Source organism: Bacillus rossius, chromosome 1, assembly GCF_032445375.1.
Source record: "Bacillus rossius redtenbacheri isolate Brsri chromosome 1, Brsri_v3, whole genome shotgun sequence".
NCBI classification, from domain to species: Eukaryota; Metazoa; Arthropoda; class Insecta; order Phasmatodea; family Bacillidae; genus Bacillus; species Bacillus rossius.
In genome coordinates, this window is record NC_086330.1 from 137,619,697 (window position 1) to 137,643,920 (window position 24,224).

At 35.6% G+C, this 24,224-nt stretch overlaps 2 protein-coding genes across 2 annotated transcripts in view; one reads left to right on the forward strand and one right to left on the reverse strand.

The window, feature by feature from the left end:
- LOC134546197 (microtubule-associated protein futsch-like) overlaps positions 1-19,759 on the reverse strand; it is an 843,281-nt gene extending 823,522 nt beyond the window's left edge. Inside the window, exons 1-2 of the mRNA XM_063388803.1 lie at positions 19,425-19,759; positions 15,288-15,366 (exon numbers count right to left, since the gene is read on the reverse strand). Coding sequence (XP_063244873.1) covers positions 15,288-15,366; positions 19,425-19,577 — 232 coding nt within the window. The 5' untranslated portion in view covers positions 19,578-19,759. The remainder of the gene's footprint in view (positions 1-15,287; positions 15,367-19,424) is intronic.
- Positions 19,760-19,990: 231 nt separating this feature from the next.
- The window catches only part of LOC134546201 (uncharacterized), a 28,744-nt gene continuing 24,510 nt past the window's right edge, over positions 19,991-24,224 (forward strand). The window contains exon 1 of the mRNA XM_063388807.1: positions 19,991-20,137. The gene's annotated coding sequence lies outside the window, so the exon portion shown is untranslated. The remainder of the gene's footprint in view (positions 20,138-24,224) is intronic.

Genomic DNA, 24,224 nt, shown 5'->3' on the forward strand with positions numbered 1-24,224 from the left:
ATAATAAAATGTTTTCTGAAGAAAAGTACACCACAGACTGTAATTTTCAACATCTTGTTTTCAACAAAATAAAGCAAAAGCACCAAGTGATGCATATTATTTAATGAAATGTGAATGCAAAGTTATTTATACTCAGAAGCATTTTATAAGAAAGTTAAAATTATTTCAATTAAATGAAAATTCATTTTTGTTGATAAGACATTTCAGGAATAACATCATACCTTAAAAGAGTACCTAAATACCCTGCCACTCTAGGAATAATTAAAAAAAAAAATTGTGAACGATACAATTTTGAATAACTTGTGACAAAAAAAATTTTAAATGAATAAAATTTGAATCTTAAAGTAATATACTGAAGGCCTTATGCATTTAAATATCAAAAATAGTAATGACTTTGAACACTTTTTGTTAGCAGAATATTTTGAAAGTTACTCTTAATGTATGAACATACATTGACAAAAATAACTAAGAATAATTATAGGCTTCAAAGATTGAGGGAAAACAACTAATTCCCCCCCCCCCCCCAAATGCGAAAAAAAAAAATGCTTGCAGGACCCATGCCTGTACAACAAAACAAAAGGGACATAATTTTTTCATTTTGTTATAGAGGAGTTTTTGATTGTTAAGGAACTAAACAAAAATATGATTCCCAATTTTATGATACTCCTGGGTACAACACAGGGCCGGAACTAGGAGATTCGTTAGGGGGGGCAAAGCTTAATTTGCCGCCCCCTCATTACCAACATTATAAAATACCCTTTTTCGTTAGAAGCGGTGGTTGAAATGATACCATTCACTTATACATAATTGAGAACTTTTATTTATCAAGTACACTAATTGGAAAACTAATACAATTACATTTTTATTATAATGAAATAGACTGTTATCAAACTATTGTTTATTGTTTGCACAACAGTGAAAATTAATTTCTTACCAATAAGTTTATTAAGTACTAAAATTACATAAGGTACATGTTATTCTGAATTAAGTATAATATTGTATTAATAACCATACAAAGAAATTCAATTCAAAATTTAATTTTTCGAGCATGATTAGCTGCAAAAGTGTTAATAATATTATCAAAATTTATCAAAGCAGCTCGTTTGTGTTCAATAGATATAATACTTAAATTTGTTAATCTCTGCTGGCCCATCGTGCTTCTCAAATAGCTTTTATAAGTTTAAGTTTACTAAAACTTCTTTCACCTGACGCAATTGTAACTGGAAGGGTGAGAAACATTTTCAGAGCAGTACTAATGTTAGAATGTGCCTCTTCCAGTTTATTTTTGTAGATAAGGCTCAACATTGTTGATGCTGTAGCATATTTTAATTCATAGTCTACTGTTAATGCATGGTGCTTAAAACTTTCAATTTCAAATACGAATTCTTCTTTGTTAAGATCGGCACTGTGTTTCCTAATTCTGCTGCTTTGACTTTTAAATCTTCTACTTCCATTTTATGAATTTGAACACCACTTGCCAAAGCCTTAAACCAGTTACTCAGTTTCATAATTAATCTGTCAATGACTTCCAATAGTAGGTACTTGATGTCAGTTTTTTGGACGTACGCCATTTCTAAGCACTTTTTCTGCAGAAGAAAACTAAAAAAATAAAATTAATAAATAAGTAAAAATAACCAAAAGACAAAAAGCAAAAATTAAGCAAAAAATTGCTGTTGTCAACAAAATATAAACACCACAAAATATTCCGTAACAGGAATATTGTCAACAAACAAAGAAAAACAAAGAAAAATGTACTAAGAGAACGAAAAAACCCCACAAATGATGACGACACAAAAATATTGAACCCAAAAAAATTCAGCACAACAGTTGAAACGAGACAATAACACGACAAAACGAAAAGATGAAACAAACACAATAGTTTTCCAAAACAGAATAGAACGATAAAAACCCCACAAATGATGACAGCACAAAAATATTGAACCCAAAAAAATTCAGCACAACAGTTGAAACGAGACAATAACACGACAAAACGAAAAGACGAAACAAACACAATAGTTTTTCTAAAACAGAAACAAGCGACGTTTCGGGAACTGCAATCTGCTCCCGTCCTCAAGCAGAGACGCACATGGTACGAAAACACAGGTGCGACTGAGTAGAAGCTGGAAAAATGAGGGTATTTATCAGAGAAAGGGCTACATCTCGCTCAGACAAGTGATCACTCGCGCAACGGGTCCTTGAGATGCCAGCTCTCATCGCAGTGGTTTTACTCACTCCAGACCACGAATTATGGTAATACTTGTTTCTTAGAATGAAGTAATGCATTTGAAGTACGAATATATTTACAAATTATGCATAATCAAGTTAAATAGAATTTCTTAATTTCTTGGCTAACTTATTGGTTGCGATATGTACACTTTCAAAACTTTTTTTAATGACTAGTTTCATTTTGTTTTAGTGAACCACTTTTCATATTTTGCCGGCCCCTAATTTTGCCGCCCGGGGCACATGCCCCCCATGCCCCCCCTTAGTTCCGGCCCTGGTACAACATGTATAATTTCGGAGTAGGTGCCATAAAAATTGCATTGTATTGTAATTGTCAACTGACTGTCACAATATGTGAATTTTTCTTCTTTAGTTTGGAGTGAGATTTATTGAATGAATTAAATTTATATAAAACTAGCTAATGCCCGGCATGCGCTGCAATACCTCTTTGTAATTTTTTTTTATATTTGTACATACATACAAAGCATTTCTCTATCTATCTCTATCTGTAACTCTATATATCTCTTTATATTCATCTCTACATATCTCTCAATCTCCTTATCTCTATCAATATATCTCTATATCTCACTATGTATATCCCTATCTGTACCTTCATATAGATCTATATAGCTGTCTATCTTTAATAAATATAGCTATATCTCTAACCCTTAATTTTTATCTCATTATATATATATCTTATCTTAATCTATACATCTCTCTAGCTCTATACCTCTCTCTATATCTATATCTCTCTCCATCACTCTGTATTTCTCTATAACACTCTCTACCTCTATCCCTCTCTATCACTCTCTGCCTGTTTCATTCTTTCGCTTTTTCTATATCTATCTCTCTCTCGACTCACACGCTACCATTATTATTCGGACCATAGAAAATAGGAACTGACATAAAGTACTTACTGGTAATTATAGGATACTACTTGCGCTGCACCTTAATTTTTGCTTTAAGGGTTGGTATTATTGAAATCTCACCTGAACAGTGGACCTTCCTTGTGGTTTAAACATGGAGGTAAGTAGTAAGAGAGTTGTTGTATACAATCTTTGCCATTATAATACTAATATAATGACATTATATTATATATGACTAATATATATATGACTAATATAATACTAATAATAATAATAATAATAATAATAATAATGTAAAATGAGAATGACCTCTAACCCCTTTTTTCCCTTCAGCATAGCAAAACAATTTTTGGTTATAATGAAGTTTAACCCAAATTTCTTGCAGATCTTGTTTCTTTAACAACATTACTACATGATGGCATATTTACAATTCTTACTAGGAAGTTCTTTTCAAGCTATTAAACAAATTTACAGCATATTTGCCTTTATACAGCTAATGTATCAAGTACTTCAGAACAGACAACCATTCCATAGCATAATAACTCCATGGTTTTAAAAGACAAGCGTGCAAAATTTCATAGAGATCAGATGAACTATGAGTTATCAATGCAATGACAAAATTTTATCAAAAATAAATAAATTCTGCTTCAAGGATTTGTTTCATCAGAATCTCACATAGACAGTATGACATTTAAACGATTTCCTGTCCAATACGGTCAAATATTTTGTTCCCGCCAATAATAACATATACGTTATTTTTATTTTTTCCAGTCTAAGATGTTGCCCATAAACTTCTTTCCCCGTATAAAACAATGTATTTTAAAGTTGAAAACCATTATTTGTTAGGATATTACCGGTTACTTATTTAATTAACAGAAATACAAAGTTGGTGATGTGTAAAGTTTCTTTCAAAGATTTTTCAATCTTATAGTCTTTATCTGCGGCGCATTCATATTTGGTAAAGTTGATTACTGTATAGAGTGCTCTCACATAATCCAATATCAATATTGATAGCTCGCCTATTGCATGGAACACGCATGCTCTGTCTCGTGCCAAGTGAACTAAGGAGATTTTGTATTAAGGAGAAGAAGAATGATTGATACAGAGATGTGATAACTTTTTATTAGATGCAGTTTTGACTAGGATCTGGCAAGCAGTAATATTGAGATAGTAAGCAGTGATAAGCAGATATATGGAGGTTCATCAGATTTACTTTTCTAGTATATATGGAAATGCAAAATTGTATCTGAGGTTGAAAAATTGACTTCAGTTCCTAGTTGGTACTCAGCAAACAAGTGGTAGTGTAGTCTTTGAGGGGACTACATTGTTACCAGTAGCACAGCAGCACAGTTGCTCTTGTCAGCTTCAAAATAATTCTTTGTAACACGTATGTTTCTCGTTCAGTACGTGAGCGTATGAGCTTTTTTAAAAAAAAATTGTATTCAAAACCTTGAATGGCTTGTTTGCTATCAGAACGATCAAAAAATTGTAGTAGAAACATGTTTTAAGCTATAATATATTATGTACAGCACTTCAAAAATCCATGTTTTAAAGCTAAATATGAAAGATTAACAAGAAGTGCATTAAACTGTTCAATACCCCAAACTGTAAATTTAGATTACTTTTTTTTTTTTAATTTTAAGTGCAGGTTTGTAAAAATTTTAAATATAAACTAAATAATGCATAACTGTTTATGATTTTTACAGTTTTAATAGAACTTGTGAACAATGAGGGAAAAATACAGTTGACAAAAACCAGTCTAAATTCTCTTGTCACAGACTCTCCAGAATGTTCCAAATATACTAACCAAAAACTTGCTGTGACTTAAATTGTAAAGAAAGAAGTAGGGGAAAAAAACAAGCAGATAAAGCACAGATGATAAAAAGCTCACTTCTAAGAATTCTTCTCAAGATTCTTCTGTTGGACGGCTTTACAACACATCACCGTTACTTGATATGACAAACCTCAGTGGCAGCTTAAGGTGGGACATCCGCACGGATTTTATATGGAGAAATCTTACGACTTTCGTGACTTATAGCTCAAAGCTGGATTATCCTATTAAAACAAAATTTTTTCCTACCAAAGACAACGATGGGGAAAATAAAGCTATTGTCGAATTTTTAATGTTACACAATTAGAGAAATAATTAAAAAATATCAAACTTGTTAAATTTTCAAGTAGCGAAAATTCGATTTTCGATACCATAGCTTCATTGGAATTCAAATAACTTTTTAAAATATATACGTGATTGCATGTGTTTAAGTAACTGTTTTGATACAAACAGGCACGTAAAATTTAAATTTTAGTTCCAGGTTTTATCGGAAGAGAGCGCATTCTAAAGATGCTTCCCCCACCATCGGCGAGCTCATTCTCCTCCTGCGCTCTATGGGGGTAATAAATTTGGCAGGTATGTTAAGTTCGCGTTCCTTCCGTTCCTGGAACCGCTCGAAGGGAAACTATACCTTCACCTTGTCACACCTTTACCTAGATTCGTGATTCACAAAGCACCTGTTTCTTTTTGACCATACAGAGTTTTCGTCAGCTATCCTATACTGTGCTTTGTTTTTCACTACTGAGTGTGCGGGTAATGAGAATAGAAGGAAAACAAAAGTTCTGAATCTCTAAAAGGGAAGACCACAGTTTATAGTCGTTGGTCGACTAAAGGTACACGGCATTTGAAACTGTCAACAAAATGAAAAAAAATTAGGCCAAATAAGAATTTACTGGATTCTTGCAAGAGACGAAGGTTAGTTATAATACGGTTACGTAAAATAAACGTGCAAGCATCAAGTTTTATAAGCGGCAAAAATTGTAACGGCTATTCCAATTTTTCAGGTTGTCAGATGAAACAAACACAGCTCATGGTAGACCCAAATGTACAGCTGTGAAAACAAACGAACTCGTGGAAATCCGAACGACTTACGTTAATTCGTCTCAATACTCTCCAGCGTCGGAGACGAACGAACTCAATGAAGAACAAGACAACTGCGCAAATAAAACGTATTTACAAGGCAATTTTTAGATAGATTTTGTGTGATGTAAAACTAATTAAGTTTTTTATGCGTAGCCAGTAAAACCAAAATGTTGATGAAGTTTTAGACTACTCTGGGCCTCCCCCCTCGTTACGCCACTGCCACCACCTAAACGTCAATCGGTGAGAGCGTTTGTCTTCCACCAAGGCAATCGGATTTAGATTCTCGGCGCGGAAGGTTCGCTACTAGAATAATTTTTCCTATTCACGATTATCGGTTATCTTCCATTTTCCCCGCTCTTGCATAATGTGGCTACTCCGCATACACATAATTTTGTCCACATCGGTTGTGTGCAGCTGCCGAAATATTTAAATGATCAACATATAATGAGTTAACGACACTGCGTGGTATAATGTAATTTTACCATACTAACTTTTGCAAGAAATAACAACCTATTAAATAAATAGCATTACTGAGAGAAACGTTTAATTGTAAATACTTACTATATTTTTTTCCGCTAAACAAGACTGTCTTCCCTATTCTAAACTGCTCTGTTCATTTCCGTGAAACAAACAATAAACATATTTTAAAAAATACTGTTGTTCAGTTTATTTTGTAATCCGCTGTGTATAAGTAGCTTAGCCCAACTGGAAATCTTGTCCAAAAGTCGTGGTAATCAAGTTAAGTGTTGTATAGTCACATTAGCCGTTTGAAGCAAATGAACGTAGGGTTAATTAGAACAATGTAATTTTTAAATTTAAATGACAACAAAATCGGATTTGTGAGCAATGATGTACTGTTTGTTAGCCATGTCATAATTTATGATGGTATAAAGCAAATATAGGATGAGAATATTTTTTAATTCTAACAATGGTAAAATTGTGAAACAAAGTGTGAGCATTTTTGGATTTTACATAGGTATAGTCGACATACACAACAAAAAATTACAACATGTTAACGACCTAAGTGTAGCTGCATAAACGATCTACAAAGGGGGGGAAAATTGACACTATGACTCGGTAAAAGACGAAATATTCTCCACAATAGAAATGAATATCCATTATTTTTTGTAATATAAAATGGACAGCTTGGCAGGTTACCAATTTTGCAACATGACTTTTATATTTATTATGATATGCTATTTTATATCGTCGAATTATTAATAAAGCACTATTTAAACGTTAAGTGCTTTTTACTAGAAAAAATATTAATTCAATTATTTATCTCTCTCGGTGAATTTTCGTTACAATGGTTTGCACTGCATGTACAATACTTTTGTTGCAATTGAAATTGAACTATTACTATATCACCGGCTTAGGTTTCGTACTAGTTAACATAATGCATGTAAAATAATTGAGTGCTATATTGATTGTAAATAAATAATAAATATTATTTAGATACGTATACAGTTTGTGGTGTATTTGAATGGAGAGAGCCTTTAATTTATAATAGTGTACCTTACGGTATTACTTTCCATAGTGTAATTTGTAACATTTTTAAAATTTCAAAATTTTAAATGGTAATGTTTTATTATAGGAAAAAAAAATTCAATGTTACAAAATAAGGCCCTTCATCGTTCAAATACCCATAAATAGCACACATTTGGTTATATTTAAATATTCCTGGCTGTAGTACAGTAGTCTATCTAAAACAAACCCATATTTAATACATCCGATAATGATTGAAGGTTTTATTGGTACATAATATGTAAGACTAGGTTTTTAGGATTAGGTACAGTTGTATTCTTGTACATATTTATAAATAATTTGTTGTAGTCTAACGAATTTTCAGAAAACATTACAGACAGACAAGAAAGCGAACCTAGTAAAGTTGAGTCCGAATTCATGCTTCAGGGAAGGAGAATTGTTGACATCAACTCATTTCTTAAGCAAATTCAAGCGATTGATGACCATGAACCTTTCCATTGTTCATTCAAAGACATGGTTTCTGTCCGTGAAGAGATAAAAGGGTTGAATTCGAAGATCACTTTCAAGTGCATGATGTGCAGCTTGGAATCTTTCGTGTGGTTGGACCCTATAGGTAAACTTAGTTATATGGACGTTAATGTAGCAGCAGTGTCTGGTACTTTGAGCACAGGGGGAGGACATTCACAACTAGAAGAAATTACGTCCACTCTTGACATCCCGGCTATGTCTGGCAATACATTTAAAAGGTACCACGATAGACTCGGTAAGAACTGGGAAAAAACTGCAAGCACTGAAATGGAAAAGGCAGCGCGTCTTGAAGCTGAAGAGGCAATAAAGAGAGACCATGTAGCAGCTGACGGAACTCCATTACTTATTGTTACAGCCGATGGCAGCTGGGCTAAACGGACGAACAAACACCAGTACAAATCATTGTCTGGTGTGGTAAGTTTATTAAACCAAGTTATACTAACTTTTCATTACCTCAACTTTTTTTTACGAACTCCTTCCTTGGCTTCAGTACTATTACAGATTGCTTTCAACTTCCATGGAGAATTGCACGATATCCTAATTTTTTGCACGAGTATTTATTGTAACAAATTTCAGATTTTCACAATAATTGTGAAATAAGTTTTAGTCCTACACACTTCAATGCCTTCATGTGTGTTATGGCACAGTAAAACTTGAGAATAACGACTGTTTGGGCTGCATTGTGAACCACTTTGCCAGTAATTATACTACGGTGTTATTTATTCAGTGGGAAAGTATTAAACATTAAAAATACAGTTGTAAGGGTTATTTAAGTTTTTCATAACGATTGCAAGTATGGTTAAGTTGTTTTTATACACGTGTCCACACTTAGAAGTATTATTTTTGTTACGTTTGCTTGTAAATAAAACCTTGAGCCTACTCCAGCTAATTCTTCTCATTTGTGTTACTGTTGAAGGCAGCTTTTTATTGCCATATTCTATTCCCATCATTACTTTTTGATCGTTAACAAAACTTAGGCACCTGGTAATAAATGAAAAAATTAACAATTAGAACGAAACATTTTATGAAAAGTGAAAAATGCAAGATATATTTTCGTCTTATTATTTTTTTCCGTGAGGAACACGCATGCAGACTTTGTCCCCCTATTTAAGAAATATCCTGTATATATATATATGCTTATATATGTGTGTGTGCTTATATATTTATGCTTATACGTGTCTCTTGGTGCAGTTAACATCTTACTACACATCAGATATTTCATTACTTCCTGTGTACCTCTCGTTGATTTACATGACATTATCATTGCAGTATTATATAGCTGACTGTATACAAATTGTTCAAATTAGGAACTGAAAGTTTACAACGTGCCATTATTTTATTTTTTATTTAACGGTTTTCTGTACAAATATTATTGAAATGTTAATTTGCAATGTACAACTTTTTCTTTATATTTTTTTGTCGTTTGTTCTTGTTATATTTATCGACAACTATAACTTTTTTTTGTAGGGTGCTATTGTTGGATACTACACGAAGAAGGTGCTCTTCATTGGGGTGAAAAACAAGTACTGCACTATTTGCGATCGCGCAGAGAAGAAAGGTGCAACTGCTGCCGATCATGCTTGTAGTAAGAACTGGGGTGTTCACCAAACATCAACAAGCATGGAATCGGCTATCATTCTTGAAGGTTTTCTTGCAAGTGAGGAAATGTATTCGAAGAGATACGCTAAAATGGTTGCAGATGGAGACAGCAGTGTATATAAAAATATTCTAGACACAAGACCTTAAAAATCATTGACTAGAAAAAATTGAGTGCTAGAACCACCTTTTAAGGAATTATTGTAATAAACTGAGAGACATTGCAGCAACAAGTGATGGAGGCCGTTATCCTATTTGTATTAGGAAGAAAATTGGAAATTCTATTTTGCGACTTCGAATGAAAGTGAAGAAGGCTGCAGAATACAGGAATAAGACCATGCCAGATGATATTGAACTAAGCATTTCCGAGCTAAGAAAGGATATTTTGAATGGGCCAAATCATGTATTTGGGAGCCATAGTAACTGTGCAGAACGGGGGTATTTCTTTGATGCTGCAAAAACAGAAGAAAGCTCCATTATCAATGATTTGATAAGCACTGGACTGTTTGAAAAAAGTTATGTTGGCAGCAAAACACATTTCCAGGAATACTCGTAGTTTGCTATACTGTATGGACAACAATGCTGCTGAACAGTACAATTCTTCCATTTCCAAATACACTGGAGGGAAAAGAATCAACTTTTGTAGAGGAAATAGTTACCAAACAAGATGTGCTGGAGCAGTAGTACAGCATAACACAGGAACAGCTCCCTACACGATACACAAGCAAATGTATGGCAGAAGTCCTGGATTTTTCTGGAAAAACGTTCAACTTAAAAGGAAACGAAGGACAGATTTGAAGAGACATTCAAGAAACGTACAGAAGAAATATCCAAAGCAGTCCAAGAATTGCTCAAAGAAGTTGTTTTTGGGTTTCTGTGACAAAGATAGTTTTTATGGACCAAATGCACAACAACCATACATGGATGATCAAGAGTTTTAGAAAGAACACTCTTTATTTCTTGATTCACTGAGAAGAAGTGATGAAAAAAGAAAAAACTTAAAAAAAATTACAGTACTTCAAAGTGGGAGTGGAGTGTGGTTGCAAGAACGAAGAAAACTACTCACTGCTTCACATTTTGGGTCAGTTTGTAAACGCCGCAAAACGGTGTGATTCGCTTGTGAAAAGTATTCTGTAGGAACATCTCTACGGAATGAAGCAATCATGCATGGTCGAGAAAACGAGAAAGTAGCACTAGAAGATTTGCAGAATTCTTTAGGAATATCTATTCGTCCATGTGGTCTGTTTGTACACGAGCAACTGGAATTTTTGGGAGCCACTCCAGACGGTATGATAGATGATGATGGTATAGTGGAAGTTAAATGCCTTTTTTCTTCAGCAGACTTACATCCAGAAGATGCGATAGCTCAGGGAAAGATCAAATCATTTAAGTGCCAAGATGGAAAAATTGTACTCAACAAAAACCATGATCATTTCTTTCAAGTGCACGAACAGCTACACATTACAAAAAGAAATTATTGCATGTACATTGTCTGGACTAGAAAGGGTATGTATTATCAAAGGATAAAAAGGGATGACAATTACTGCCAGAAAGATATGAAGGATAAACATGTTAAGTTTTACATGGATTGTCTATTACCAGAGATAATTGACCCTAGATACACACGTTCTATGCCAATAAGAAATCCTGATTACATACTGAATACTGGGAAGCAGTGCCCAGCAATTTCAGGATCATCACAGGATCAGCAGTGAGTTCAGTATAACAAAACAAAAATTATATTTGTGATTATGGTGAGATATATTTCTTAGTGACAGGTTTTCATAAATAAAGGTAATAATTTAAAAGTTTTATTTTTAGGTGTGCATACTTTCTTACTGTTACGTATATGTTTATATAGGTACACAAACTTATCAATCAACTACTTTGTTAATTTTTTTCAGAATCATTAAATTCAATTTACCAATGAAAACACTTTATAAATTTTCTCTAGTGCTTACTCGCATTATATTTATATGGTTATTAATATTTGTGGAATATAATGAAATCGAATGCACATGATGAAGTGCATTATACTTAAATCATGTTTGTGATATTTGAATTATATGTTGTAAATGTGTGTTCAAATGAATGCAATGTGCAAACTGAATTTATTACTTTATACAGTACTTCAGTGTTTGCCAGTGTTTGTATTATTTGCTGTAAATATGTATTCAAACGATGACTAAATATACAAATTGAATTTATGCTCCAACAAAAAATTACGGTTTATGAAGATTATTTTTCTAATGTTTCGGAAAGGACGTGTAATATTTAGAAAAAATAATAGTATAAACGAAAAGTCATTAATTATGTAATATAACAGAATTTTGTAACTACGAGTTGCAATATTTTTTTAAGGCAATGATCTTTAAATATCACATTTTTTGGGGGTATTTCATAGCAGACGGTATTGAAAATTTATTGTTGGTCATGTTGTTCCTAATTAGTTTTACTAAATTGTCCTATTCTTTCATGAGATTAAACCGTGATTTTAACTGATTATTGAATGAAAAATGTATGAAGAATTCAAAATTTGTCAATTTACAAATTAGCCTGTATCATTTAGGCCTAACCCTACATTGACATAGTTACAGTTATCGACATTTGAAAATTTGCTACTATGTAAAATCCGATTTGAAAGAACACAGTAAAATTAAATTTACAATATAGGCTACTGTTTGCGTTTTAAAGTTTTCACGAAAACTGCACAAGTGTAATATCTTCGCCTTGAATGTATTTGTATTGAGTTTATTACAGTGTTCCTTTACTTTCTTTGAGAACTGAACACAATGAAGCGTTTCTGTCTAATTGTTTTAGGTTCATTGTCATTTAAATTATTTTCGGTTTTAACACGACACCAACGAATCTTAAAAATACAGAGTAGGAACTGAGATATGCTGTGAGAATTAATGTTAACAATGATTTCGTTTCTGTCAACAAAATTGCAGGCAGGTGAGTTTTAATATGTACAATACCAAATAAAATATTTAGTTGCTACATTGAAATAGCTTTTTTGGTACTTTTATTTGTTTGTCTGATAAATGTTTTATAGAGGTGTAAAGGTTTGCTAGACTGCAAACAATTAACATGATTAAATATTATAATTAGCTTAAACGAGCACTAATCATAACAATTAACAGCGTATAATTACACTGTTATTGTTCTATAAAGTACTGTTTCGTATTACGAATGAAACAGTATTTTACCTATCTCAAACAGCTCACTAAACCTCTGAAGAACTTGCCAAGCATCATATCTACGATCTTATGCTTGAGATACACTGCATTTGCAATCATGTTTACAATATGAGTAAACATTATTACTAACTTATTTATCGAATGGTTTGCAGTTCGTTAAATAATTGCAGTTAGTTCGTGATTCTTCAGATTCCATGTTTACCTCAAATGTTTTGCTACCTACTGAAACGACTTCATTTAATATGTTTTGTCATGAAATACAATGACGAACACTAAAATATTCTTACCGCACCAGAACTTAACTAACTTTTGAGAAGTATATTCCTGTCAAGGTACACACAACAGCCTACACATTTCCAACCAAATTGATAGGATATCTATGTGAGTTTATTGGGAAAATAAATATGAAAATAGGTAGTTTGGTTAATTACATTTAATTGTATCTAATGGTCAATCACGTCTTTAAATCTGTATTTAGTTTCAGGGCGAGTACAGATCAAAGCCTGCCTACAACCTACTTCTTATAGTACAACAGACGCGGCCGACAAGTACTCTTACGATACAATACAAAAATGCCAGTTTACTACTCTGCCTACCACAGACAGCTGCAGATAAAAATAAATGCACGTAAACACAACTGGTTTTGTTGCTGATACAAATGCTTAATTATTGTTTTAGGTATTCACACGATTATTTTCTACAAGTTAGACATTAACTTCAGTTTATACTTTCATTTCATCCATTTTATTTTATGTATATTTAATACCTAGCGATGATATCGGAGCAACTAAATAGCTCAATAGTGAGGTCTCGACAGTCGATGAAGGCAGAGATTCGGTTATTAACTTACCTAATATTTTGCGCGTTGCATTGAAAATCTTACTCTTTACTTATCACCCTAAACCAATAACTTTTGTCCGCACGAATATGAGCTGCAAAGCATGTTTTCAAGATAATTAATTAAATAAATAAACATTTTTATCGATGTTAATTAAACATTTATTTCAAAACTGGTACACATTTTGTGTACGATAAATGCTCACTGACAGTTCACCAGTACTTTGCAAGTAAACGCTCCACGGTCAGCTTATTGACGCAGCGCTTTCAAGGTCACTGGCCTATGAACGAGGGATGACTCCGCGTCTCTGCCTGTTCAAGGGACAGAGGAAGAGCGAGTCCACACCAAATACCACACGGCCTCCTTCGCAACCCCCCTTCCCCCCGGCCAATCTCCTACAGAATAACCGGTTTGGGGTGGCAAACAGCGACTCCGTCCACCACCCCCGGCGGCTAGTAGTGGGGGTAGCTAAGAGTTCGGGTTTTCCACTTCCCCTCGCACCACGTTCCTCAGACACTGCGACAGCTTGCTAACGTGTGCCCGGATGTCCCACCTTAAGGCTGGGTTTATAAACTATGCAAAAAATGCAAACGCAAGATGCAAAAAGTTCAATAACGATGTTTTCAAATACTCATTAATAAACTACGCAACACACAAAAACACAACGGAAGCATAGCCAAACTTTTTCAAATACTCATTAATAAACTACGCAACACACAAAAACACAACGGAAGCATAGCCAAACTTTCAACTTCTTGCATTTTGGCATGAGTTTCTGCCTTCCATATTTGAAGTGGAATGTTCCAAAAACTTTTAAAGATGCAGATGGCTATGTGCATAGCCGGCCACAATGTTGTTTTTATTTTATACGTGATGTTTTCACTTGTGTTAAATTTTACTACAGTGAAAGAAAATATTACATTAAAATCAAATTACCTATTAAAAATGTCATATGTTTTCATGATAAACATTAATTAGCAAAAAGAAGCCAAGAAAAAAAAAATTTGTTTTCTACTATTTTACAATTTTAAGTTGTAGGGTTGTTCACACTCTTGCAACTTCCCTGCTTTATAAATGACAGTAATTTTTTTTGCATTGGTTGCATATATTGTTTTATTGCATCAATGTGTTCCTTGCATAGTTTATAAATCCGGCATAAAGGTGAAAATCCATGTATAGCATTTATAGAATTTATAGTAGAAAGGGTAACTTCCGCTTAGATTTGTCCTCCTTTAATATTAATAAACATTCAAACATACCTTCCTCAGTTCCATTAGAGTCAACATAAAAGAATCCTAGAAATGACCACCTCTTTAGCATGATTCCAAATCATACTTCACTAGAAGATGAAAAACATTTAGTGCTGTATGCTTTGTTTTTAACATTATCTTGAATACAATTAGAAAATCATATTGTTAACTTGTTCTGCGATTAATTAGGTAACAGCTTAAAGTGGTTTAAAATGTTGAAATTCAATGTTCAATCATTACTCGTAGCAACTAGATAGTTTTTGGATGTACAGGAAAATAAATAAAAGTTCAACAAATCATACTGAACAAAGCAATTACTGGTTTCATGCACTAAGCGATTTATCCTCTCAAGCATCCAACAACCATGCACAGGTCTGTCTAGCTGACCTGGAACAGCTGAATTCATCTCCGGAGGAAGCATCTGCATTCTGCTAAACTGCTGAATCTTACGTTCTGTCTCTTGCAACTGCAACATAAGGACCAAAGTGTTGAATAGTTTATGTCACTCGCCTTTGGCAAAAAAGTGTACCTGAATAATATTTGGTAATATTAATAATAATTTTCCATACTAAAAAAATGTAAAATGTTATTTGTTTATTTATTATTATGCATCCTGCTGATTGATGATCAGAATATCTCATTAACTTAGATATGGGATTCATCACTACAAATATATGTAGACATCTGCAATAAAAAAAAATTGGATGGGTGCACAAAGTATATTGTTACATTCTATATGTTTACAAGTTTAAGTTAATATCCATCATATAAATGTGCAAGATATTCCTCTATTTCAAAGATCTCCAATTTTTTAACCTACAGGCCACACAGACTTCTCCACTAAGCCCAAGGGCCAACATCTAGCTAGCTCATCACACCAGTGCACTGCAAAACCATGGCAGGCCTGATACTGGGTGCTCGCGAGATGGTGTTTGGAGACCAATGCTCTATTTCATAGATTAAGTATCTGTTGGTTAAGTTTGTTGATTCGTATTTTATAAAATAATATTTCTTGTGTGTACTAGCACCAGTACTTTTATTATACAAACACGTGCTAGTGTAGTAGACTTTTTGCATATTAGATAGTAGGTAGATTGCATATTAGATTTTTACTGTACTTAAACTATAAACTCATTAATAGAACATTTATTTGATTAATATATTTTGGTTCAAAAGTTAACAATCAAAGAAAACAATCATCATACTCAAGTAGAAAACAATCATCTTCCTTGATATTTTTTTTAATTTTCATGATACACATCAATTATGATGTCACAACCTCTTGGCATTTTTTTTTATTTGCAAATGAAATTGACTTTTTTTTTGGAAGATACAACTTTAAACACTGAATTTTTCTACAGCAAAATATAACTGGAATTATTTTTACTGGTGTAATTATACAACATGAGCCACAATTTGACCGACAAAACTTTGGCTGCTGGTTTACATTAAAAATAAGTTGAAAACATAGTTAAAACTTATGATCTGAAATGATTCCCAAAGCTGACATATGCCTTTGAAGTTGGGCTGAACCACTTTTTCATTGCAAATAATAAAGACAGCATTTAAGATGGAACACTGAGCATCTGGATACTGTTTAGATGAAGAAACTTCTACAACCACCACAATTCTTGTCGCTGTGGTAAAACAATTTCTTAAAAATTATGGGGGGTAACAAATTGTCAGCAAATGTATGGAAAATAAAAGTGTTTCCAAATATCTTTTTTCTCGAGAGCTACTAAAGTTTCCTATTTTTAGTCACTTAGCTTTGTGGTACACCAACAAAGCAAGCACAGAATGCAAACTTGTCTACCTGCAGGCCTCAGTTTAACTTTGTTTAGCAAATTATCTAAAAAAATTATCTGTATATTGAAAACACATTGAAAATACATTGCAAACCATTGTCTGTACATTGAAAATATTTGGCAAAAACTGATTGCAGGTGATGTAGGGAGTGTAACAGAATACAATAAGACTATTTTTAAAAACTTTGCCTGTCTGTTTGAACATGCTAATCTCCAAAAATACTACACAAATTTTCATGGGGTTTTCACAGGTAATTTGAGCTTGGGGCAACATATAGGCTTTATCTCATCAAAATTGGCTCATGAAAAAAAAAATGTTAATTTAAAGTTTTAGGAGTTTTCCCAGCTTAGTAGTGTGTAGAAAGGTCAAAAGATGGAGCTTCATTATTTGATTTTTAAAAGGCACTCATAGAAGTTTCTCGATGTTTACTTCAGTGACACAATCATCAAAGCATAGAATATCAAAGAACCAGTACATAATGTTGTTAGTTTTTTACCTCAGTGACAAAAGTATTTTCATAAGTTTATATTAGTGAAAGAATTAAGCGAATTTAGGAATACAAACTACCTAACAAAATTTCTTTGTAACTTTTGATAGATTTTATATCTCCTTGGCTAGGAGATATGAATTAATTGAGTTTGCTTTGTGATTTGTGTGCCTACTTATTACATTTTGATAAGAATTTTTTTTTTAAGTTAGAAATATGGAAATTGGTGTATAGGCTTCTGTTTATAAATAAAAGTCAGTTGTATCAGCGTTTCTGGAAAGTCATCAAAAATGAGGCACATGACTTGTTGAAAATATGTAAAATTCAGAAGGGATATACCGCATAGCAGAATCTTCCAGGAAATAAGGGAAATAATAACTAATGTTAGAGGTTTATTAGGGTAGATCAGCTACATTAATAACATTTAAAATTCCAAAATTTAAATATTTTTTGGTAAATATGTATTAAACGGATTAGCGCCAAAAAAAATCGTACAAATATGAAATAACTTTCATTATATGCTATCTTACGTACTCTCTTCAGAACCGCCTGCGGAGATAAAAAATTCCAATTACTTTAGGAGATATCGAATTTTTTAATCTTCATTTTTTGGGGATTTTTTTTAAAAAAAAATTTAAAAATCCGAAAATACCTTTATTCTGTGCTCTTAAACTTCCTCTTTTCATTAAACCCGGCTGATATAAGAAATTCCAAATACTTTTGGAGATATCAAATTTTTTAATTTTCATCCTGTGCACTCGTGCGGCGATAACGGTTGCTTGTTTACAAGTATCATTTTTTTTTTTTTGCGATGTTCCCGAACGGAGAAACCTAAGATGCACATAGAGTTCTGCCATTCCCGATTACACCCGAACAATTCACCTTCGGCCAAACTCGGGTTTATTTATTAATATTTCTCTGTTTATTTTATTGTAGCTATACTAACCTAACTAACCATCCAAATGGTTTTAAAGTGTTTTAATGTATCTAACCTATCCGACCACTTTTAATATTTCAATTCATTTTTCCTGCGCAAAAATAAATAAATCCCGAGGTTGGCCGAAGGTGAATATTCGGGTGTAATCGGGAATGGCAGAACTTTATGTGGATCTTAGGACTCTCACGTAAACGAATACATCATGTAAAAAGAAACTTACGTGAGTTTATTCTGTTCATCCTTTTTCCCGGTTTGTTAGGTCAGGTCAGCTACATTATAAATACTTTGAAACTAAACAACCAATAAAATTAATTTTATTATTTTTAATGTCTGTTCAGTTTCAAAGTATTTATAATGTAGCTGACCTGACCTAATCTACCTTTGTCCCATTTTGTTAGGTCAGGTCAGTTACATTATAAATACTTAAAACTATACAACATGTAAAATAAATTGATATTATTTTTAATTTCGGTTTATTTTGAAGTATTTATAATGTAACTAACCTTACATAATGGAAAATTTATGTTATTTAGACATTCACGCGCACACGGCAAAATATAAAATGGCGACGGTCAAATTATTACACACGTCTGGTATAGCAAAATAAGAACGGCCATATCTCCAAAAGTATTTGGAATTTTTTATCTCCGCAGGCGGTTCTGAAAAGAGGACGTAAGATAGCATATAATGAAAGTTATTTCATATTTGTAAGATTTTTTTTGGCGCTAATCCGTACAATACATATTTACCTTTTTTTTTTACTGGGATATTAAGAATTATTAATTTGGCTAATCTACCTTTCACTATAGTTATTATTCACCTTAATTCCCAGAAGCTGCATACAATAATTACCAGTCCCCACTGAGAAAGGTTGGTGACTGCTATCTGTGCCTTGCCATGAATACTAATATAAGATGGTTGGATCAGTTCAGCCAAACCAAAAATACTAACTTATAAATTATTTCCTACTTAATTAAAGTGTTTGCAATTTCATGGTTATTAAAAATGATTCAAGTACTCTGATATAAAGGTGAGATAACAGCATGTAAATTAATAAATAATATCTGGCAGGAATTACATGTCTACGACAGTGACCAGATACTTCCGTTACAGCTCGATTTTCTTCAAAATTTACTATCTAAAGAGTTTCTATACTCAATCCCACAACTATATTTATATTGATAAAATAGTAACAAATGTAATTATTTCAGGCAAAAAGAGAGAGGTACAAGAAGTATTTGTAAATAATGTTAAATGAGCCCAAGCATTAATCATTGCAATTTCACATACAAACCTCTTTCTTTACTTCCTCAATAATTTTTTGTTTGCTATACATGATTTCGCTTTCTTCAACAATGTTTTCTTCATCTTGTCTACGTGCTACCCCGGTGTGTATCACTTCACTTGGACCCCTTTTATTGCCAGTTTTTAACCCGTAATGCGCCATGTCGACCTATAACCTTTACACGATATACTTGCATTTATCGCAAGCATTTTTAGTTAAAATACAAACACTGGCAAATATCATATTTCAAAACATGTTATATTTCATATTCTCGTTAACTTATCGGTATTAAATTCTACTCGACTGACATTTGAACTTGTACAAAACACGGCGAAGAATGCGCTCTCTATTCATTGCCACCAACGTTTTGGATATTAAAATTTTGTTAAAAATATATATTAAAACCCAACTGAAAGTCTATATATATCTCAAACCCTATTTTATTAATTTTCTTTTCCTTTGCAATATTTTGAAGATATAAATCGTTTATTTGTTTGAAAGGTTTACGAATAATTATTTATTCGTAGACAAAAAGCACCTGCTCTCAAATAATAAAAATGACAATCGTAATCGTTGTTTATATTTACTTTAACTACTGGCACTAGCGCACGTGCGTCGCGTACTCCTAATTCCTTGCTTGTTTACTTATTTACTCTATTCGTTTATGTTAACTACTGTCGTTACGTATGAGACACATATGAGACTACAATGAAATATTAATTGTAAGTACAATTAGCAACATTCTTTTTGTTAATATTTTCTAAGTCGTGACTTATTCGAAAATAAAAATTGATAACTGTATTTTAGTAGATTTCGAAGAAAGACTATCTATTGTAACTAGCCGTTACCATGGTGTGACTTCCGGAAACTTTTACGTAGTTTTTCGTTTCATGGTCCATAGACCCCAAAACCATCGTAAACTCAAAATGTATGTAGTTTGTATATGTAGGCTTAGGTTATTTAAATGCAATTCTGACATTTTGAATTAATATTTTTTGTCTCCAGTAATTTTCAGTTATGTGAGTGGAGCCTACTCTAAAAAACTAGCATGACTTTTTGAATATTGCTAACCTAACCAAACCTTTGCATAATTTTAGAGTATCCTAAATTTGCTGTCCTAACATAACCAGCATTTCTTCCTGTAAAACGTTGCAGTTTATTTACACAAAAGTGGCCTTTTAATTTTTTACGATTAGTGGAATGAAAAATAATCATGTAATACATTTTCCTACGGATGGTAGTATCATTAATTGATTACTGTGTTCAAAAGACTAAATGCGGAAAGAGATAGAGACAGGGAAAGAGACCGGTGTTGGGATCTAGAGGAAAAATTGAGGTCCCTTGAGGAGCAGAGGAAAACACAGGGGGGGTACAGGACCGGGGACAGGAAGAGGGTGTGGCAGGGGACAAATAATGGGAAACCAGAAGTGTTGATGAGGGACAGGGAGGAGGGAGTGGTGGGTAGAAAGACTGGTGGGAAAGACAAATGGGTGAGAGGAGACCACTGGGCTGATGTGGTGAGAAACAGGGGCCTGGAAGCAGGTGGGAATGCTGCTGAGGGGCTGGAAGAGGGCGGGAAAGGATTTGTTACAGTAGAGATGGAGAGGAAAAGGGGGGAAGAGGTGGACATAGTGAGGAGGAAGAAATTGTTGGGGAGAAGCGAGATTGCAGGAGTAGAGGAGGATAAAGGAGAGCGGAAGAAAATTTTCATGATTGGGGACTCAATGATGAGGGGAGTTAGGGTTAGGGGTCATGGGGAGGAGGTGTACAGAACATTCAGGGGCGGAAGGAGATTGAGGGACTTGACAGAAGTGGTAAGGAGCATGAGGAGGGAAGGAAATGTGAGGTCAGTGATAATACAGGGCGGAACTAATGATGTAATTTATGCGGATGGAGTAGAGCATGTGAAGGAGGGATTGGAAAACCTTGTGAGGGAAATAAGAAAGAAATGGGGCCAGGAGACGGGCCTGGTAGTTCATGGGGTTCTCCCAAGGAAAGGAGTCCCGGCAGGACGGATAGAGCAGGCAAACAGGGAGATGAAGGGAATTTGTGATAAGATGGGAGGAAGATATGTGAACGTGGTAAAACACCTAGGGGAGGTAGATGTCAGCGAGGATGGCATCCATCTTAGTCAGAGAGGGCAAGGCAAGCTAGCCAGGTTCCTGGAGGTGGAGGTCGAAAAAATGCGTAGGGCGGTGGTAGGAGGGGGGGACCATTCGGGAAACGGAGAAATGAGGGGAAGGAAAGGGAGTGGATAGGGGAAGGTGAGAGATTAGGACTGTCAATGGAGGGGGCGGAAAGAGTAGAGGGAAGGAGGTGGAGTGGAGGGATCAGGAGAGAGGAAGTGAATGAAGGAAGAAAGCGGGTGAGAGTGGCGGTGATAAACTGTAGGAGTGTCTATAGAAAGTTGGATGAGTTTTGGAGTGTCGTGGAAGCATATGGGGTGGACATTGCCATAGCAGTAGAGACGTGGCTGGACAAGGAAATAGGGGATGGGGAACTGCAGGGGGCAAACTATGAAATATTTAGAAGAGACAGGAACAGGACAGGAGGAGGGATTATGGTATGTGTGCATGAGGGACTAGTAGGAGAGAATGAATGGGTGGGGGAAAGTGTGGAAATAATGGAATTGAAAATAAAAGGGAAAGGGAAAGATTTCATGCTGCTGGCAGTGTACTAACCCCCAGGGCAAGGGGAGGCGGTTATACAAGGGGTAAAGGACAGGCTGTCACTGTTGAGGGAGGATAGGTGGGTGATAGTGGCGGAGGACCTAAACATGCCAGGGGTGGTGTGGGAGCAAGGACCAGAGGAAATGGGGGTGAGGGAGCAAAGATGGGCAACCCAGTTGGTAAATAGTGGACTGGAGCAGGTGGTGGGGGAGAACACCAGGATGAGGAATGGTGAAGGACAGGGGGAATCTGGGAACATACTAGATGTGGTGCTGGTGAGGCCTGTGGAGGTAGTAGTAGGCACTACGGTGATGGAGGGCATCAGTGACCACAAAATCCCGGTGGTGGAGATAGATATGGGATGGAGGGAGGTGAAGGAAAGTAGGAAGGAAGTGTTAAGACAGTGGAGCAGGGCGGATAGAGCAGGGGCGGAGGCATTTCTTGAATTGGAGTTCTGTAGGTGGGAAGGGATTGCAGAACTATAAGGGAAGTGGGAGGTTTTGAGGGGCATATTGGAGCAAATGGTGGAGTGCTTCGTACCCCAAAGGAGGGTAGGAAAGGGTGGCGACCCGCCCTACCATGGACGGGAGGTAAAGGTATTAAAGCGAAAGTGCAGGAGGCTCCACGCAAGAGCCAAGAAGCGTGGAGGGGAGGGGCTAAACGCAGAAATGAAGGAGCTGGCGAAGGAACTGGGAAAGAAAACTAGGGAAGCACGGGATGCGTACATGGAAAGGATGATGGAGAAAGGGGGGCGGGGAAACTGGGCGGATCTGTACCGATATGTTAGGAGAGTAAAGGGGGAGAAGGGACTGCCAGTATTAAAGGGGAGAGAAGAGCAAGAGTGTGTGAGTGACCTGGAAAAGGCTCGTTTACTGCAGGAACAATACTTATCGGTTTTTGTAAATGGGGGAGTATGGTGCGGAGCACAAGAGGAGAAGTCAGGGGGAGAGAGAGGGTTGGAAATACGGAGGGATGATGTATTAAGGGAGTTGAGGAGACTGAATGTGAGGAAGGCGGTTGGGCCAGATGGGATAGGGAACAGGCACCTCAAGCTGGGAGGGAAGGTGATAGGAAAGTACCTGCAAGTACTGTATGCGCAGTCACTGGAGGAGGGACAGCTGCTGAGGCAGTGGAAAGAGGCTGTGGTGGTGCCCATCTATAAAGGGAGTGGGAATAAGGCACACCCAGCCAACTATAGGCCGGTCAGCTTGACGTCAAACGTAGGCAAGGTGATGGAGAGGCTGGTAGTGAGTTATATAGTAGAAAGAATGGAGGAAAGGGACTGGATGGAGGAGAGGCAGCACGGCTTCCGGAGGGGTTACTCCTGTGAAACGCAGATGGCGGGGCTGCTGGAGGACTTGGTGGAGGCAGCGGATGAGGGAAAGCAGGTAGACGCTATTTTTATAGACTTTGAGAAAGCGTTTGACAGGGTGCCGCACAGGAGGGTGATGGAAAAGGTGGAGGGGTTGATAGAGGACAGGAGGGTGGTAAATTGGACAGGGGACTTCTTGAGGGACAGGATCCAGCGAGTGAGAGTGGGTAAGGAATGGTCAGAAGAGGGAAATGTGATGTCAGGGGTACCACAAGGCAGTGTCATGGGACCCCTGCTCTTCCTGATCATGATGAATGATGTAGGGGAGGGGTTGAAAAGCAGGCTGCGGTTGTTTGCGGACGATTGTGTGCTCTATGAAACTGTGGGGGAAGGGGCGCACCTGGCAGAGGACTTGCAGAAACTGGAGTGCTGGTCGAGGGAAAACGAAATGGGTATAAATATAGGGAAAACAAAGGTGGTGAGGTTCACGAGGAAGAGAAGGGTGGAGGGAAAAGTGTACTGCTGGAAGGGACAGGTGATCCAGGAAGCTGAGGAGTATAAATACCTGGGAGTGATCCTGCAGAACGACTTGGGGTGGGGAAAGCAGGTCAAGAAGGTGGTGACGAAGGGCAGAATGGGGTTAGGGCTGCTTAGCAGGACACTGAAAGGGACAGGTAGGAATGTAAAGGAAAAGGCGTACGTGACATTGGTACGGCCAGTGTTGGAGTATGCCGCAGCGGTGTGGGACCCCTATGTGGAGAAGGAAATTGAGGAGTTGGAGAGGGTGCAGCGCAAGGCAGCGAGATGGGTAATGAATATGTGGAGGAG